Source organism: Micromesistius poutassou (assembly GCF_964030765.1).
Source record: "Micromesistius poutassou genome assembly, chromosome: 9".
NCBI lineage: Eukaryota > Metazoa > Chordata > Actinopteri > Gadiformes > Gadidae > Micromesistius > Micromesistius poutassou.
In genome coordinates this window covers 14,309,271-14,330,015 of record NC_140279.1, presented here as the reverse complement: position 1 = coordinate 14,330,015, position 20,745 = coordinate 14,309,271, and the positions used below count along the sequence as shown (strand labels likewise).

At 42.4% G+C, this 20,745-nt stretch overlaps 1 protein-coding gene across 1 annotated transcript; it reads left to right on the top strand.

Annotated features, from left to right (window-relative positions):
- Positions 1–90: 90 nt before the first annotated feature.
- Positions 91–19,471, top strand: xxylt1 (xyloside xylosyltransferase 1). Its single transcript, XM_084472575.1, has 5 exons — positions 91–461; positions 680–1,267; positions 2,690–2,837; positions 8,877–9,009; positions 17,634–19,471. Exons 2-5 carry the CDS (start codon positions 764–766, stop codon positions 18,028–18,030), a joined length of 1,182 nt encoding a protein of 393 aa, XP_084328701.1. The 5' UTR covers positions 91–461; positions 680–763; the 3' UTR covers positions 18,031–19,471.
- The last annotated feature ends 1,274 nt before the right edge of the window (positions 19,472–20,745 follow it).

The following is a 20,745-nucleotide window of genomic DNA, read 5'->3' as shown; positions in this document are numbered from 1 at the left end:
ACGGCGACTTGAACCGGAAGATGGGCGTGGCCACGACTCGAGATAAATTATTTTGGTTTTGTTTCTGGAGAATAAATGTCATGTTTTCATTTGACGTGCCGTTGTTTGAGTCGTGAAACAGTCGTGGTCGTTGTTCACTTTATTCTCCTTTTGCATGTATGTGACCGACTTACATGTGTGTTCTTTCGTGTTCTGAGGCGAGGGGGGATGAATAGGGGTGACGGACATAAGCGCGTTAGTTGCTTTTACTGGCTGTTTAGTCTCGTAGCTAGCTGGCTAACCAGCGAGAATGTCAGTAGTTCCTCTTTGGAGTGGTAATAATGATGGTTTTGTGTATTCATGTTGCAAGGCAATGCATTTGTTGTGAAGGCGTCTACACTTGCTTTCCAATGAGATGTTGGCAGAAGGCGTTCCCTCAAAAGCCAAGAATCTGCAAGGAGAGGCACAGCTCAAAATCATAAGTGAGTAACTGTAAAGCAAATGCATTTCACAACGTTTCATTCAGCCATCGAACAAATTGAACTAACCACGTACTATCCATGCTGTGCATAACCTGCTTAACCAGGATCATTATCAATTTGTTATTATCAAAAGTGTTATCATTATTCAAAGTGCTGTTTGTAAAACCTTGAATTATATTTCCTCATGGTGTTACAATAGCCTGTTGTTTTCTTTACAGCTGTTTCGTCTGATGGGACATGTATTCCCATTGACACACTCCTCCCATGCCAGTAGAAGGTCCACCATGGTTAAATGAGGAGATATGGGCATGCTGAGAGTGGTGGTCTGTACCATGGGTAGGATCAGCACCTTTAGATCTTACCAGTTGATCCTTCTTATGGCTGCAGCACTGGCTGTGGTAGCTTTCTACTACTTTGGTTCAGAGAGGCAAAATTTCTCAAGCACCACCAAGCGGATCAAACAGAGCCAGGCCAGCCACAACGCCAACAGAAACGACGCTGACCTTACGCTGGATACCAGACTCACCCCACGCACCCATGAACATGACGAGGAGGGTGGGGAGGGCGGTGAAGACACAAGCTCGCTGTCAGACCCGCACTTTCACGTTCTCATGATGTTCACCAAGATAGACAAGAGCCGGAGCCTGCAGGAGAAGTTCAGGGTGGCCATGTTGTCCATGGTGAAGCATGGGGACTTCCTTGAGAAAGAAGTGCTGGTGCTCCATTTCGTGAGTGACCAAGCAAGCCAAGAACTGGGCCAGCGGATGCTTCAGGAGGTTCTGCTGGACGCAACGTTCCAGTATGAGGTAAGAAGTTCTGGGCCTAAATTGAGTATAAACATACATTTATTTGCTTAGCAGATGCTTAATGACTAAAATGCACTATCAAGTGCTTTGGCCTCTTCCAGGTGAGGCATAAGGACAATAGAAACTCAAGTGTTAAAGCAAAGTTTGTAAAACAACTGGACAGAATGTAGAGTTACTAGGAATTAAAGTGTTTACATCACAATGTCTGACTGAATTCAACATTAAGCTGTGTGTAATGGTTGGTATTGGTCTAGGTGGTGGTCTTGCCCAGGACTGTCCTGTCATAGCCTCGTGAGACTCCACTACTTCCGTTTTGAAACACATGGGGGCAGTGTTGACCTGTCAGAAAACATGATTCTTTCTCTTGGTTCAGTGTGATTCAATGTGATGCAGAATGTTTTTTTCTTTTTACGAATAATAAAAAATACAATTTACTTTTTTTAAACCCCAATTTACAAAGAGCTTAACACTGATAACTAAAAGGCAGATGCAACCAATGCATTCAGGTAGAGTCTTGCAATTATTCAAACGGCAGGATGGTTTGGAGTTTTGCCAAACTCAAAAACCTGTTGGAACAAACATGCCCATCTTTTAGTCTGACCCCTGCCTTAGGGCTCACTGGACATCATACCCTTACCCACAATAATGCCAGGTCACACTTCAGCTCTACTGCTTTCCCAAACTCAGTTCAGACAGTTTATTAATCTTTCAAATATAAATGTACATTATAAATATAATAAATAAGTTGGAACATTATATTGGACATTCTTTTTTTCGGAAAATTCCCTTTATCTCACACAGCTGGCTCGATGACTTTAAACATAGTTTACTTGATTGATGTTATATTACTCTGATGTGCAACGACTGCCTTAACGATAGCATCATGCTCTTTTGCCTCGAGCGTAACTAATGAAGCACAATGTATTCGGTCAGACCCCCCATCATACAAAGCAGTGTTAACAGGCCACCCAAATGAACAGCAGTTGGTAGTTGGTTACTTCAACACTATTAGATTACAAACTTGAAAGTAGCTCTCTTAAAAATAGCTTTCATTGGTTGTGGTTTGATTTCTTAATGTTGCGATGGGTAATTGCACTATATGTGTACAATGATGTTAGGTTGACGTTAGGTGAAGTTAGGTTGAATAGAAAAAAACCTTGTAGAAGTAGTTTTCTCTTCAGTCGTGTTTCTAGTTTTGTCATCTCTCTTATGTGTTTGTTTTGACTCATGAATCTAGAAATTTCTAGATCCTAAACTGTTGCGATTTTTCTCCATTTTAATACAACAGCCTAAGAACTATGTCATCCCATTTCAATGTGAGAAAAGCATTTTGCGTTAAATTCAGAATGGAGAACAACTTGTTTACAGGTAAGAAATAAACTATTAATGTATTTGTTTCCATTGTGTTAATCCCTGGTGTAGGTGGTGTTCCATGACGTGGTAGATCTCACTCACAAGCTTTTCCCTATTGTGGAGGCCATGCAGAAGCACTTCAGTGCAGGCTCTGGGGCCTACTACAGTGATGCCATCTTCTTCCTGTCTGTGGCCATGCATCACATTATGCCTCAAAGTAAGTACTCTCCCTCACAGTCTAACCACTCCAATCACTTGATTGGCATTGGAAATAGGTCTGTCTTCATAAAGATTGATTTAGTTAAAACAATCGATTGAAAATGGTTTATAGGCAAGATTAGTTATAAACTGTGATGCGTTTTGACAGTACTAAAAATAAGACAAACCATTGCGTGCATCCTTGATTTCATACCAGTTTTAGACATTGTGGCAAGCCATAGCACGGTTTAAGTCATCATATTGGTGCTTGAGAGACTGCATTTTCATTATCTTGCGAATTAAATCGCAAAAAGGTCAAGATAATTACTGGACTGGACACGTGTTCATGATTTATCATTGCAACACCTAGCAATAACGTCTTAAAGTTATTTCCTTTTTTTTATATAAAAAAATTGTTTGTGACAGGTAAACATATAATTCTTAAAGGCTATCCAAACATTCAGTGCTAGATACTTCATCCTGCGTAGTCATGTGTACCAACGTGGCGTGCTGCCACCGCCCTGCAGAGTGGAGGGAAGGGTTTAATCCCCTCTAATTAATGAATGCCTCTGCCCACAATATTGCCACCGTACAGTGCACAATAGCTGATCGCTCCAAGGCCTCGCCGTTGCTCAGGGTGCTGTGAACAGACACTTTTCACACTCCAGAGGAGAGGCAGCGTGAGGCAGCACTCAGCCAATGGAGCAAGTCATTGGGGCTCCGGGACTCTGATCAATATTCAGTCTGTGACACCTCTGCCGGCCGCCCCGAACTACGTAGGCAAATTGAAAGTGATGTGGCTTTCCACGTAGCCTGACTCACTGCGCAGAAGAAAAGACACTTGAAAATGTGACCTGGGGTGAGTTGAGCTGAACTGGGGCAAAGCATTTAGGTCATCACATGCTACGTTGCTGTTGAAGTGTAGGTCATGGGATTCGTAGGTTTCGATTAAGTTATTTTCCCTTTTATTTTTTGGATGACCCTCTCAGCCCTTCTACTGGGTTCTTACTGCTTTTACTGAAGTGCTCCTTATGGCATGGTGCTCAGGAGGAGCCTGTTGATTGGTAACCAGAAGGTTACTAGTTCAATCCCCGGCTCCTCCTAGCTGAGTGTCCATGAGCAAGATACCTTACCCCTTACTGGTCCCGGCAAGCTGGCTGTTGCCTTGCATGGTTGGTGTGTGAATGTAAGGCAATATTGAAAAGCACTTTGAGGGGCCACTGGCGCCAGATAAATGCAGTCCATTTACAATTGACCATTCTTTGAATACGACCGACCCTTTCACAAACTGGGGTCAAGCTGTTGTCTTCCCAAATTAGTATTCATCTGTAAGCTCTCTACAGAAAAACCTACAGTACATTACCCCAAACCGCACTTTTATCATCCCATCTTTGCTTTTCTGTCGCTTGACAGATGAGGGTGGTAGGATTATCTTTTACTTAATAATTGGTTATTCACTTTAATTGATTTTGGGGGTTGGAACCATCAACCAAGATGCATGTCTAGCATGGGTTGAGAACTTAATGTCCACTAAATGGATGGAAGATAATTGCCCAATCGTCGCGTCCTAATTACTTCCGATCTTAACAATGTTCATTTAAATTAGACGTTAAACATAACCAATTGAACAGCGTAAAACCAAATGTCCCTTTTTTGAGGGAGGATGAAGGTGCCACTGCAAGGACTTGACTGCTGTGGTATCGTCTGTGCTTTTAATAGATCCTTCAGATCTCTGCAACACTCAAAACAACTTAAAAAATGTCAAACAAACTGTTGTGTTAGCCCTATTATTCCAAAAACAAAGTTGAAACTAAAGGACGCAATCGGCCTCCTAATGAAGACTGTCAGGCAGAGGCTGGGATACAGGTTTCAGCTGTCACAAATTGTGCAACATCTCGATGGCACAACTAGTGCAATGGAAACACGCTCTCCTAATTAATTTCATAATTATAATTTCTGACTAAAATTCCCAGTAGGCAGTTTTGTTTGTGCAGGCAGAGAGCTATATTTGTACACAACCGCCCAGAGCTAGCAGTGATGGATTAAGGACTTGCCTCTTTCCATCACAACCCTTAATTCAACATTTCCAACCTTCCATCCTACGATCATGGATGTGTGAGTCCCGTCTGCAAGCATCCTGGGGCTGATGATGGGGAGGGGGGGCTTGAGTGTGTCACGGTCAGATTTGTAATGTAGGGGCTGTTTCTCAAGCAATTACCTTTAAATGACCTTACATTTGTATTTAAGTGTGAATTCAAGGAAATCCATTTCTTTGTGTGTGTGTGTGCACCCTGCATCTTTTGTCGTTGAGAATAATCTACCATGACAACCATCTTCCACCTTTCCTGAAATGGCCCTCATCATGGATTTTCAGTCTTGCTCTATGCACTACTTAAAGAACATTACAGCCTCCAAGCATTGATAATCAATGCTCATATACCATGCGGTAAAAACTGCTCAACCCTGCAGCACTGCCAACGTGATGTTCACAATTACACAGAAGATCTGAACATATTTAAATAAATGTTTCTAACTTCCTTTATGTCATGTGCCAAACTGTCGAGGTTCTGTGTTTTTCCTATCTGCTCACAATGGACTCTGAGATTTAAAACTAGCACTTATTGTACACTGGTTTGCAGGAAGCCCTGAAGAATAGAACTGTCCTGTTGATCACAGTTAAAAAGGAGCTCTCTGATCCAATGAAAGCCTTCCCTTCACTGACCTACATACACCACGCTCTCCAGAGTGACTGTGCCAGACAACCCCTGTATTTTAGTAGCAGAGACTGTACTACACAGTCATTCCTGACACTCTTGAGCAGCTATGGGATTTTACCTGGCTTTCAAACCTTAATGACACTTGTTAAAACCAGTGCCACTGCCGTAGTGTTTTGGTGCTGGTAGAGAATTTGGAGAGAGGGAGAACTAGCTATTTATTTTGCAAATTCAAATTTTCCATTGTGTAGTGTCATCGCAAACATGACGACATAAAAATGCACCTTATTGTTCCGGTTGTTCATTATATTTAGTAATTTTGGAGATGCTTTAATGCTGGGTGACTTACAATAATCATTAAAATGTCCTAAGCAAACAGGTAAACTCCTACAGGTAATCACTGGGGACTGATTTGTGTTGGTTGGGAGTCAAAGACCCTAGCTTCTGCTCTGTCCAACCATTTCTTTAGCCAGTTCCCACGGGTTTAGATAGGGTTTAGTTTTTTTATAGTAACAAACAAATTAGTATTATTATTTTGACTCGGGTTAGGGCCTTAATGATGTTGACCTAGTTTTTTCATGTGAAAAACAAAAAACATACTATTGGGTCTGATTGTCACCGGTGTGGTCACTGTTGCTGTTCATTCACTCCAGCTCAGCACGAAGCCGCTGTGTAGTTCTGCACATGCCTCTGGGCCAGCTCCCATTCAGCGAACATCAATATTATTCAGCTCTGATCCTTTTTCCAATAGTTTCCTTTTGTCTGTCCTTTGTGTGGTCCATACAGGTCTCATATATGGCATATTCTCATGAAGGGCACATTAACGTATATTAATTTCCTTCTTTCTCAAAGATAGTGATTTAAAGAAAAATTTAACTACAAAGCCTTCAGCACCAAAAGGATCAAAGAGCTGTTATAAATGACCCAGCATTATGGGCTACTGGGTGTTGGAAGTTAAGTATGTGGGTCAGATCTATTCATTCTTGGTAGCAGTCCTTTCTGCTGGAAGTTCTACTTCCATTATTGGATTTTGTGAGAAAATGACTGGATGGTGTAACAAAATATTAGCATGCTGAAATGTATGCCATCCATCTTGCACTGTGATGAGTCTGGCCTCCACATCAGCCCTAAATATGAAACGGAAAGGTTGTTTTCGTAGGAATCACCAGCTCTACCCTGTAGCATTATTAGGTGTCACGGTAGCTGTCACACAGAGGGGATCGTGGAATGTACAAGACTGTTCACAGCGGTGAAATACATGACTGAAGTCATGTGCTAAGTCTTTAACACAACATAGAATAAACACCACCGTCCCCAATGTTATAACAGACTAACACCTATTCCCACAACCCCACCTCTGGCTAAGCCCACCAAGTATAAACAGAACACAAGCACGGCACCAGAGAGGACTCTCTTCCGGTCTCCACGCTGTTGGCATAGCGCATGAAGGCATTGTGACGGGTCACTTCCTTGTTTGGATAGGAAGACCGAACTGGCTGACGCTAGCTAGCCCAGTTTATTTTGATTTATTTATGTCTCTCCCTCAAAGCCCCTTCGCTCCAGCCATGCTGAAGCCCAGTCACCTCTCATTGTTTAGTGTTTGAACAAGCTTAGTTTAGGCCAAGTTTGTGTTTTTCTTTTCTTTTCCCCCCTCTATAGGGGCCGTTTTGTGTGATGTCTGGCCCTTTACAGTCAGAACCTGCGTTGGCCCCTGACCCGTCGTTTTGAATTTCACATCAACTTTGTTTTTTTTCAGTTGATGCCAATAATTACAATGTGTTTTGCCAAAATTTGCAAAACCCGTCATTTAACTTGACATTTTTTTTGCTGACACAAAATGCCATATTTGTCGTAAGTAAGGTCAACAGGGCACTATTGATGCTGTAGACTGTTTTTAATATTGTTAGATGGCCTTACTTTATCTGCAGCACTAGACTTTATTACTCTTGTCATTGTATAATTTGTTTGTTTTCGTCATTAAGTTAGTGAGTAACCACTTGGTTAATTAACGCTTTATTTTTTGAGTAGTTGCCGCAAAGGCCACAAGTACAACAAAAGTATTGACTGTAGAGGAATTGATAAAGTTATCTCATATTCACAGTAAATTAGTTTAACTTCCTGAGACTGACAATAGGAGTATAACCATAGAGGAGAATCCTATTATTGATCAATTTCAACACCATGACAGAGGCTGAAAACCAGATCCAATCACTAGCTTTCATGGTCATCACTGTGAAATCAACATGGCAATCATCCACCAGTGCAGTGATCACGTTGTTTCCATGGTGTACGAGTCCGGTGTTCCAAGGATTTCCCAACATTTCATCACCATGGCAACCAGGAAACAATGATCATGAAACAATGAACAGATGACAGGTTCATGGTTCCTGGATACTTAGTGTTTTCTCTTGTCTACAAAGATTGCAAGATAGTGTTTGCAGCACTCAAAAGCTCCACCGTGTTTTTCTTTGTATAACATATGCTTAATGCTTTCTTTTCTTCATGGATTTCCATATAACCATTCAATGGTATAAAAAAGCCACCAGATGGGTTCCAAAAAGGTTGTGAATTATCAAAATGAGTGCATTGATTCGCCAAGTAATCTAGTACCATCTTTCATCTACAAACCCCCAAGTTTTTTCTCCAGTAGTAGTAATGTAGTAATGGATCTTGATAAAAAGAAATGGTCCCGCATACTTCTACTTTATACTTGAGGTAATTCTTGCAGCACCAGCTAGCTGAAAGTCTTGGCTAAAACTACATTAATGAAAAAGCACTCTTCCTAGAGATGTAAGTACGGAACCTGTGTTGTGATACTTTGTTTTCAAAGCCATGGGGGTAGGTACAATCATAACTGAACAACAGTGTTTGGGTTATGGCATGGCTTGAGGTACACATTTGTTTGGTTGCCAGGGGGTTGGGGGGAAGGTAATAAATATGGCATGCATTTAATTGTTTTGTATGCAGCCCTAAAAATATTGTAATAAATCAAATATTTCATCTGGTATATTGCAAGCCCTTTGTACAACTTATTTTCTCCTTTGCTCCAATCTGCCCATGTGTCCCAGGCACCAATTATTTTAATGGGAACTACTGATGCCAGTCAGCAGACTTTACTTTCATTTATTTTCACCACCCATGCATCACTTTTGGTCGAACGGTAAGGTACGAATATGGAAGCGTCATAACCAATGGTAAGGCACGAATATGGAAGTGTCATAATGAACGGTAAGGCACGAATATGGAAGTGTCATAGTGAACGGTATGCGCGAATATGAAAGTGTCATAACGAATGATGAGGCACCAATATGGAAGTGTCATCATAACGAAGCACCATCTTCCAGGTCTGACGCGGATCGTGCAGGTGGACCTAGACCTGAAGTACAGGACCAACATCAGGGACCTCTTCCAGCAGTTTGACCACTTTCCCCCCGGGGCCGTCCTGGGCATCACCAGGGAGATGCAGCCAGTCTACAGGTACGCACCGTTCCCCTACGTCAACTGCTAAACGTCACTAGTGTCGCTGTCTGGTGTGGAGCTCAGGTGACTGCAGAGATTAACAATGATTTATTTTTTTTAATATTTATTTGAAGATTTGTATCGTGCAAAATCTTCAAATTTGCACGATACAAATCTCAAAGTCTTGATGTGTTTTTCATTACATTACCACACAAGATAACCCCCATTTCAGCCCGGCTGAAATGGGGGTTATCTCGTGGGGTATCGTAATGAAAAACACATCATGACTTTAGTTTGTTCACATACTGATCAGCAGAATCCTTCTTAGTTTCACGAGGTATGCTGCTCCACTAGACTTTACGGGGGGTTGGTGGTGGTGGTGTTCAGGCAGTACGTTCGGAAAATGATTGAAGGACAGATTAGTGTGTGTGTGTGTGTGTGTGTGTGTGTGTGTGTGTGTGTGTGTGTGTGTGTGTGTGTGTGTGTGTGTGTGTGTGTGTGTGTGTGTGTGTGTGTGTGTGTGTGTGTGTGTGTGTGTGTGTGTGTGTGAGAGAGAGATATTAGGACAACGTGTTCCCTGTATTTTTGTGACAACTGAAAACACTGGTACCCTAGAAATGTGATTGCATGAATGTGCATACTTCGGCCTGCTGTTTCAAATGACTTGATCAAATATGCCACACATGCATTTTATAGGAATTATGTCAGCCACTGATTTGTAGTGCCATTGTAGTGCCTGTATTACGGGTCAGCACAGTTGGTGTTGTTTAGTGCAGGGTGTAATGGCGCATTTTCACCGGTATCCGCCGGTGGAAAAGCGCCATAAGTGAATGCTATTTCGTCTTTATTCCTGCATTTCCCGCATGGGTCAAGTTTCATTCTCAGGGAGCAAAAATGGTAGGTTAAACAGGACAAAATGAATTCCTAGTGATGGCAGGGACACTTCCATGCAAGTGCTTCGACATTTGGAAGGTAATAATCATCATTTTCTTTGGTTTGCCGCAAACCACAGGAAGACGGGAACTGCTGCTATTGGTCCTCTAATGTCTCCTTCTCCCTCTCTGTCCCCTCTTTTTCAACCATACCGTTTTAGTTTTATGAGGCATTGGTGCAGATGTATAAAATGTAGCAGGCCCTGTGTTTGGGCAATGGAAGGCATGACATGTTTGCATCATCCTGATAGGTCTGTTTCCATCCATCCTGCTACTCCTCCCTGAGGTATTGGTCCCTCAACAAAGGAAAGTTTCTGAGGAATATAAAACATGGGAGGATTCACTGCTGTTGTCAGTGTTGGAAACCATTTTATTTTTCTATTTCTTCTTATGTATTTGCATTAATTTAATAACTTAACGGAATCACTGGGCGGTTTTCAGTCTTCCCCTAGCAGTTCAAATGTAATTAATGTGTCATAAGCCACTCTGAACAGTGACGTAGGAAAGGGATTGGAAATGTGTGTCATTCAACTGATCTCTTGTAAGAGTTCAATAATGCAATCTTGTAAGACCAGTGCATTTAATACAGTTTACCCGCACGTGGCTCCACGTTACTTACGGCACACAAGAACATCACGCCTGGATGTCGCTTGCGTCATAGCAGTCTAAGCCACTGCTGGCTTCTTTTTCCCCCCCATTAGTGATCGCAATCTCTGTGTTGTGCCTGTGGTGCGGTGGGAGTCTCTGTTAATATAATCCAATCAAATTCTTGAACTGAACAATGTAAACCTAGTACCACATTGATTTTTTTTTTTTTTTGGATCACTAAAATGTTAAAGGTTTTGCTTAAATGATTCCTATTTATTGATTTTTTTTTTTTGGAATTGGTTCTGGTATTGGGATTCTTCCAATTTTACTATTATCCTGCTGAACTCTCTTACGGGGGGTCTGTATCTGTAGAAAAAAGTGACATGGCATGACCCCGGTGATGGTAAAACAGATCGATATATCAGCCTCTGGATCATGACTCAATCAATTAAAGCCAGCCAGCTGAGTCAATGATGCCTGTAGACGGCCCTAACCCATATGTGGCAGTATGGAACAAGACACTGCAACACATCTTCTGTCCAAGCCTCTCTGGGTCTTTGTTGCCGCCTCCTCCTCCTCCTCCTGTTCCCTCACCTAGACCACACCATTGCAGATTAAGGCATCTCGAGCAATATGCTGCACACCAGCACATTGTGTATCTGTATTGTATCTTCAGGAGCCATTCACAAAAGGGCCGCCTAGCCGCAGGAGAACACAGTGTGTATTTACCTCATGCACACCTGTTGGATTTGTTCTGACTCAATTTTTTTTTAATTGGATGATGAGGGCTTTTTTGTTTTTTTTGTGCCACAGCAGCTACTACCCTCAATTATTGGAGGATCGATGCAGTCCATGGGAAATTTGAAATTAAGTTATTTCCATAGTCGTATCATTCACCTATTCAACAATGTAGGCCAAGATTTGTGATGTTGGCTTCATCAAAATGAATTGAGCTCTTGAGGAAGGTTGGATTTATCAGAGGATGTAAACAAACATTTGGTGGCATGCTTTGTTAAATAGGTTTAGGTGTGTGTAAGCAATTTAAATGTATATTACAGCAGTGAATCTTCATTATTGGCTAATACATGGTGCAGTGTGAAACCGTTTTGAATACAAAGGTTTTTTGCACTGACCAACATACCTTTGCCTTTAGTTATTCTGTAAATCATTGCATTAGCAGGTTCTACTAAAACTTCCGAGTACTTACTTGGTCATTCCAGTCATCTGCCATCACACTGATGATATGATATGTGCTAATTTGTGCAAGTTTGTACTAATGCGTGCACTAATTTAATTAGCCACAAACTGCCCCATAACGACACAACTCCCACTGCATCCTCGCTCCCTTAGCCCCAAGTGCCAGCCTGCACATGGCATCTGTCGGCGTTGACAGCTTCTTGTGCTTGTGCCGTAAATTTGTCCCTTAAAGGAAACACAATGAATTAATTACAAGATTGTAGGAGTTTTTACAGAACTGTCAGGGCAAGAATCCAATCAGCTTGACTCGCAGTGTGACAATAAAACTGTAACCGTGATAAAAAGGGCATATTACTATATTAGTAATATGCCCTAATATGCCCATATTACTATGTTGATGATCATATGACATAAACCTGTTTAAAACTTTAATGGCATTTTTGTGTTGCTAGCTGCTTTCTCGAAAATGTGAGTAGGTAGACGTTTCTTCACTTTGTCTACTTTGAACCCTTAATACCGAGAAAGGATGTACCAGAAAAGAAGACTTGGAAAAGATCCATTGTGTAACACTATACCACTCCTCCGCATCCTGCACTGGATACCGGTGGCTGCTCGATACCCATTCAAGACACTTGTACTTGCCTACCGTGCTGCGATTGGCTCTGGCCCGTCCTACACCCAGGACACAGTCAAACCATTCACTCGGCTCTATGAGTGCCATACGGGTTGCTACTCCCTCACTATGTGGGAACCCCAGCAGCCGCTCAATAAAATCTTGATCGTTTGCTGTCCTGGCTCCACACTGGTGGAACGAGCTCCCCACTGGCATCAGGACAGCTGAATCCCTACCCATATTCCACACGGGCCGAATACTCTGTTCAGACTGCATCTTGGCCTATGACAAAAATAATTATAAAAATACATTCTCCACCTCTGGTTTCTATAATGCTTAATGATTAATGCTTTATCCATCTTTCAATGCTACCTGAAAAGTGTGCGTGCGAGCCTAACCTCTGCTTCAACCCGCTCCTATGTGGAAGTGCTTTTCCGAAAGCAACACTTTCGCTTCCCTGCGCTCGTTTGATGCTAACACACAGGGCATTATTTAAAAGAACGCACGCTGAAACGTTCATTAGAGGAAACGACGCATCTTTCCACCGGCTGTTGGAGAACATCACTAGCAAAGGCTTTCATATTCGCTGCTGAAATGCGTTGTGACAGGGCGATCCTCCCACAACAGGATCCCAAAGGAATTCAGGTGTGAAGGCCCTCCGAGGCACACTCAGCACTCATTATGATCCGAGCATCGAGAATACGTTCAGATGCGATCAAGGAAGCATATGGAAAACATTGTCAGTGTAGTTTAAACGCATATTAATCATCGCATGCAAATCCTGTGTTTGGGTAGCATCTCTCCACGCTGCACATAGGGCTTTATAGTTTAGGTGCACATTTGGCAATACTTTCCAACACGACGTCGATGCACATGTTTCAGGATTTCTTAACTCCACAGCAGTGAGGAGAGGCAGTGTGTCTCAGTTGTGTTAACGGGCGAAGTTCCTGTTCGGAACGAAGTGATGGATTGATTCTAGCGGAGTAGTGGCACAGATTGTCCCTGCTTGTGTTTGTTAGTGCCCAAAAAATGAGAGCAACACTTGAAAGGGTGGCGAGGAGGGGGGTAAAACCTCACGCAGCCGGGTGGACAAGGCTGGCACTGTGAGAAGTCTGATGTCCGCCAGAAACTCGCCTAAGAAATACTGATGGTAGAAGAGTTTGTTGTGTTCAGGCAAAGACGGAAGATATGGAAATATTTGGGTTTTTCTTTGGGAACATTTGGTAGAGAGATTATATTATAATTATAATTGATGATTCCTGCCAAAGTTGAGGATGTGATGTGAATGCTGCTCAATATATTTCAAAAATGAATACACGTTGAGGATAGCCTATTGTTGCAGCCACTTGGTTTGGACTTCAGTTCACTTGTCAGCTTGTGTGCCCCTGGGGTCATAAATATGTGTTTGCAGCCTCTTCTCCATAATATATTTCAAAATGCATATTACTGTGGACTGAGCTGGTGCAGTCATGGTTTTGGTAAAAATGTCCTGGATGACAATTTGTATGGCTGTCATGGCTTATGAAAATCTGTCACAAATGGTTACGGAATGAAGATTAGCGTGTTCCGCCCTTCAGTTATTGATGCAATTGGGTTGCTTGATATCTCCACCAAGAACCAAATAACCAGTGTTTTGTTGCGTAGTGACGCATAGATGATACAGAGCAGAGGGCTTCTTATGTTTCAGGGATCAGGGAAGTACATGCAGCAGAAGCCACATTTACATGCAGAAATCTCCACATAGTGTCAGAACCTTTTTTTTCTTGCTCATAAAAACAAGTCTATCTACTGCTTTATTATTAAATGTGTCGAAACTCAAAGCACTTAATAGTTGTTTACTCATCAGTATGAAGCTACTTAAAATCATTTTTTTGTTTGCTTTTCGGAGTTGCAACAGGGCTACCCTGGACAGAAAGCAGACTAAACCGCTGCAAGGACAAATGTGGAGCTTTTATCTCATCACATTAAATCACCTTATGTTAAATCATATTTTGGGTACAAGTACTGGTCTTTTTGGAGCCTGATTAGCCCAAATGGCCCATATAATTAGCTAATGCAAACACCAGTAAAGCCCCCTGCACTCTATTCCCTCGGTCTCTGTGGCTCCATCATTAGCATCTGTTACACTGATGCTTTAACGTCAAAATAATTGCCAGAGATAGCTGAACGTCCTGCTGTGGTCTGTGCTGAATCCAGACAGCGGCAGTCTATTAAATGTGAGCTCCTTAGTCCAAAATCACATTGTGTAAATATTTCCCTTCCCCGATCCAAATATGTGTCTCCGTGCACGTAGACACTCACGACTCAAGAAACATGGAGAGATCTTTAAGTCCCCTGATGGAAAACTACTACAGAAGAGTCGGCACAGTAAAACGCCATGTGAACAAGCACATTAAATCGTATATTCACACCCCAGTTATTTATATATAGGGCGGCAGCCCCGCGTATATAGGTCAGCCACATACGCGCACTGTCCTTGTAGGTTTGCTGAAGCTTCAGAGTGGAGATGCATGTACTTTCTCGGGAGCCTCATCAGCACCTCCTTTAAAGTCTTCCCACTGTATTTTTATCATGAAAACATTGATAAACCGTGAACTAAACTTGGTTTATTTTTCCTAAGGAGCAACACGGAGGTAGAGAATAGTATTTAATAAGATTGCTGCTCATTAACTCAACCCCATAATACATCCTTTTTCTTTTTCACTTCCATGTCGTCAATGTATCTCAGACATCTTTCTCTCTGAATATTTCAGCGCTTTCACAGGGTTTGGAGATGTTTCTATTCAGTCTATTCTTTTTCCGGTTTGACATGGCCGTGGGTATGTGATTTGCTTCATGTGCAAGGGCCGTATTTAAATCATTGGCTTTTTCAGAGATGGAGAACATCTCTGAACGAGGCAGATCAGAGAGCATCGGGCTTTCCTGAAGATAACAGACTCTATGAAGTGGACGTAATCTACCTATTTGACTTGGGCTCGTACATCTTGAGTGGAGCTTTGGGTTCAGCACTTTTAGCTCTTGTCAAGATTCCCAGAATCTCTACACAAAACAACAACAAAAGGAAGGAAATGAACACGTTTTCCAGCAGCTTTCATATACCTCCGAGTTGCAGCTCATTGCACCTGTCAGAGCAAATTGCTCTGTTGTAACTCCCAACTCCAAATGTTAAACCCTAATACCTGATTGGGTCCCCCCCCCCCTAAGCACTGAACAGAGCACAAAAACAAAGCTTTGCTTTTGAAGTAAGGATGAGAGGACGTTATTTGGAAACATGATTGCTATTTTAACCCCTTCAGATCTCTATTTTTCCAATCGACTGTGTTGTTTGATTGGATTGGATTGAGAGCAGCAGTAAAAGCCTAATCAAACTCTCCAATGCTGTTTTACTCTGTGTTTCACTGTACAGTTAACATAGGGATGGCATGCGTACAACAGCTGAAAGGACAGACTCCACTAGTCCATTTCGTGACTGATTCACCCGTCCAGCTGGCCGGTCGTCTGTCACTGCTGAGCAGTTCCGCTAGTATACTGTATCCGCTGTAAAAGCCTCTCCGTTCACTAGTCCAGCCGGTCGACTCACACTGATGGTTCCGCCATTATATCTGCTGTAAAGACCTCTCCGGGGGTTTATCTTCAAAGCGGTGGTCTCAAAAACTATTTTTGCATCAAGAGTCCAGTCAGTGAATACATGCTTTCATTTGATTAAGCGATAAGCCAGCTGGCTCAACAAACATACAAGAAACTCTCAAGGGCAAATGGTTGCGGGTTATTCCATTTCATACGTCTTGAAGCTTGATTTTTTTTTCTAGCCTTCAATAGCTCAATTGTTTGAGAGTGGCACTTTATTTCTCAGTTTACAAGCCTGAATATATGTGAATATTTTTAGAAAATGGTTAGTTTAAATTTAGCATTAATTTGAGTGTTTAAAGCTAAATAAAACAAACTAAAAGATCCATATTATAGTGACCTCTGTTGTGGACATTTACTGTTGATATTTATCTGGCCTAATTTAGAAATTCTTACTGGTGGATAATTATTAATACTAGACACATTATTCCTGCTGTTCTTGTCCTTTTGACCAAAGCCATTCAGTGCATTTCTAGTGAATTACGAGTTGGGCCGGCTTTGAACACACTATGGTGCATTTTTCACAAAATAAAAAACCTGTTCAAAGGCTTTTGCTTTAACAAGGAATTCATGTTGACTTCATCCATTGTTGGTAGCCTTAACTCACCCGATGCTGTAAAGGCTATTAAGATGGTGAGGGAAAAGGGAGGATGCTGTAGGTTGCGGACACCAGACCCATCGGAGGCCCATTGGGTCTGTAACTGAACCCAAACTGGCTCTGGTCCCATGGGCTAACCCCAGCTGAGAAAACACCCAGCCGCAATCCCGAGCTCCATACATCACATTCCTCACATAGACATTCCATAGCTACTGTGGAAACGCAGAATCCTCAGAGAAGAATTCTTGTCACCTGTCCTTAATCTGTGCAGTGGTGAATTGGGGTTAGGCCTCCTGCCCTGTCATAGATTTAAACCTGCACTGTGTAACTTTTTACTCCATCAAGAAAATGTAAATATTTTATAATAAAAAATAAAAAAAATTTGGTCCACTTTTTGCCAAGTGTTGGAAGTGTTCCTGAGCAAGGCACCTAACCCTTTACTGCTCCCATGAAGTGACTGCTGCCTTGCATGGTAGACGTCAATGTATGAATGTGGTCGTGATTGTGTGGGTGAGTGTGAGGCAACAGCTATAAAGCGCTTTGAGTGGCCACAGGTCTGAAAAGAGCTTTATAAATGTCCATTTTTCAGGGCCAACAAATTGCTGAAGAAATAAACCCTTCATTTTGCATCAAGTAATCTAAAAAAAGATCATCCAGCCCAATGCAAGTTTGAGTGTAAAATCGTGTCACCACCTTTTCTCTCAGACTTACAGTTAACAAAACCCAGCAATTACAAAGTCATTGACAGCCTATCAACTGACCATGGAACTTTTAACAGCAGACTGATGATTAACTAATGTGTTATTTCAGTTTTATATCCCATTCGTATTGATTCCCAACACCATACTTTGGTGAGTATTATAATGCTCATGTTAAATCCCCTCTACATTCTCTTTCCCATTATTTCATACTTGCATATGCTGTGCCTCTGAGCCACAGGGGTAATGGGGCTGATCCAAAGCATAAGCGCCATGCTATATCCAAAGAGCCCTGGAGGGCAGTCAGCCCTGCATGTGCTCTCCTTCTTAAACCAGCGATCAGTGCTCCCACCGAGCCCTAAACGCCACTCCTCCCTTCTCTCCCCCAGACACACCTTCTGGCAGTACCGCAAGGAGAACCCCCAGACCAAGGTGGGAGAACCCCCTCCCGACGGCCTGCCGGGCTTCAACAGCGGCGTGATGCTCCTGGACCTGAGCGCCATGCGGGCCTCGGTGCTCTACAACCAGCTCCTCGAGCCGGGGAACGTGGCCAAGCTGGCGGACCAGTACCGCTTCAGGGGCCACCTGGGGGACCAGGACTTCTTCTCCATGATCGGCATGGAGCACCCGGAGCTCTTCTACGCGCTGGCGTGCGGCTGGAACCGGCAGCTCTGCACCTGGTGGCGGGAGCACGGCTACGGGGACGTGTTCCAGCTGTACTACCGCTGCGACGGGCCCGTGTACATCTACCACGGGAACTGCAACACGGCCATCCCGGATGACTGAGGTCCGATGGGGGGGAAAAGCCAGTTCTCCAGTTCTCAGCCAGGTGCTTCCGATTTACACACTGGTGGGATCTGGTCTTAATCGCTTCGAGAATGTAATTAATGACGATTGGACGGTTTTCTGGAAGTTATGTGGCAGTAGGGGGGAGGGGGGGTTGAAGAGGATGGGACGTGGCTACTGCTGCTGTCCTAGATAGGACTTCAGATTCACCAAAACAAACGACTTGTTTGTTGTACTGAACTGCTTTGGTCGGATTGAACATTTGCTGCAGCTCCACACCGCAGTTCCATTCAGACTGTTCTGTTCAAGGTTTAATAGCGAGGGAAATGGACTTGAACTTGTCCATGATCATTGTAGAGTTTAGAAGGGGCGAAACAAACCCAACTCGCATGCACAAACACACACATGCACACAAACTCTCGGGACGCGCAGGAAGCCGTGAGGCGTGTGGCCGGGTCCACTGACCCATTTCTGAGCCCCCTTACTGTGCGCACTAAACCGTCTGGAGGAGTTTGGTGGAACTGTCAGCACTTTCAGGATCTGCCCTCTGACCAGCTTCTTGTTCCTTTGGCTTCCGTTCATCTGTTGAATGGCAGTGTGAGCGCTTCTCAATGTGCCACGTTGAAGATACAAATGGCGGTTGATGGACTCTGTCCATGACGGATTGGCTGACGAGTCCGATATAATTCTCATTATTCCAGTCGTTTTCAACCAATGAAAAGTATATGACTGAAATAATGAGGGAACGATTAATAATATAATGGATGTAACTTAACGCATCTGGATTGAGTTGCTTTCTCTAGACATTGATGATGAAGGGTTGTGTAAACATGTGTAAATAAATATATGGAGATATACTATATATATAATATAGTTTAAATACAAGATCCGGCTTGGGAGACAAGTAACAGTCCCTCAGCAACAGACACACTGAGACACACAGACACACTTCTTTAAGGGTGACTCTCAGTCTCTACTTCTGTTGCATTGTTTTATTTTATTCTCTTCATGTTGTTATTTCTGTCTGTGGTACAGTTATTTCATTATTTATCTTTTTATTTTCTTTTTTTACCGGTTTACTTTTTTGTACATGTAATCCTGGAAGAAGTGAAAATGCTAAGTTTCTTTTGCCTTGAGTTTGTTTTATTCCATAATTATGTATGTATCTCCTGTCCATTTTTTTAAACAATTGATATACATTACAATGTTCCTGTCTTCATTCCAAAAACATATTGTTCTCCATGAGTATAGTATGTTTCCATACAGTGGCATGATCCCATACACTGGTGCTGTACAGGACATGTGCCCACATCGGTTGGCACATGTTCACTTATGCACTTGTTGTTCAATGTATTTGTTTTGTCATGCTCGGTGTCTCTGCAATCCTGTAAGGCTCGGCAAGAGGAAGCTATTCTTCAATAAATGATGACTCATTTTTATATATATATACCTCTTTGTACTATTCATGGATGTTTTAAATAAAACCAATCCAAATACATAACCCAGCCTTTGTGTGTGAAGGTCACATTTCATGTTACGTGGAATTCAACCTAACGCCAGCGTTTTGCCTTCTCTTCAAATGGTAGTGTTAAGGTTCAAATGATGGGATGGGAGAGCTCGAATGTAGGTCAGGAGAATCTTCAGATCTCGGTGCAAAAGTTTACCAGTAGCATGCATTCGACTGGGGCCACATCTGGCAGGAAAACATTGACTTGACCCACTTTCCCCAGGCCTCCTTTAACCACTTTTTACTCCATCCCTGTGTAACACTAACCTCCATAGGCCGATTGGATGCACATTTGGAGCGATTCAAGGACAAACACTCGCCATTGTCACCATTCCCAATGGCATCTTCTATTTGTATAACCCAGATAATTAAGCAATGGCTCCATACAGGCCGTAGTATATGGTTATTATACCACAGCTGAGGCTGCTTTCTGGCCCCACACAGAGCAGACTTAAGCCCCGCAATTAAAAGGATGAAATGTGGTAACATGAAAGTCATTTAGCTGGCCTTGGTGCTCTCGAGACAATCTAGAGTCATTGTCAAACAAATAAGGTCACAAATACAAATACAATTGTATATGTTTTTCATTTTTTACTTTATACAATGAGAGAAAATGAGGGATTAAGCATGTATCCAGGTATTTATTGAAAAAGGGAGAGTGTAAATGAACAACATAGACTATAAATCTTAAATATAAAGCATATGGTTTGTATGACACGACTATGACTCAATCGGTTCCGCATTACGTTGCATCTACATTATTACCTACTTCGCACAGATCCTGCCATCGCATGCAGGATGTTCATTTTGACACATTTCAATACACTAAAAGCAATGCATACTTATTTGTAAAGAGGGAATATATGCAGATGGAGCTTTTTACCAGATCTGTATTGATATGATCACTGTTATCACATAAGCGGTCTGCTGAGCCCAACTGGGGTTTTAAACCTGCAACTCTGGAGCATGACATTTACATCGCCAATGGCATTAGCTCCTACTCATGAACACAGCATGGGCAGGAGAAATGTATTATGTTTTATCATCGTATTTGCATGTAAACATGACGATCGGACTGTGCTGTCCAGATCCTATAAGCGTATTAAAATGGGGCATATTGTAGAGAGGAGGTTGTAATCTAGCAATAGCAGAATTGCTGGTTGGATCCTCCGCTTCTCCTGCCTGTATTGGAAATGTATGAATGTGTG

What these genes read in the sequence shown, in the direction of transcription:
- xxylt1 (XM_084472575.1), top strand. Translation starts at nt 764, where the DNA reads ATGGGCATGCTGAGAGTGGTGGTCTGTACCATGGGTAGGATCAGCACC. An exon ending in ACGCAACGTTCCAGTATGAG is followed by an intron (nt 1,268 to 2,689) that starts GTAAGAAGTTCT and finishes TCCCTGGTGTAG; the next exon opens with GTGGTGTTCCATGACGTGGT. An exon ending in GCATCACATTATGCCTCAAA is followed by an intron (nt 2,838 to 8,876) that starts GTAAGTACTCTC and finishes ACCATCTTCCAG; the next exon opens with GTCTGACGCGGATCGTGCAG.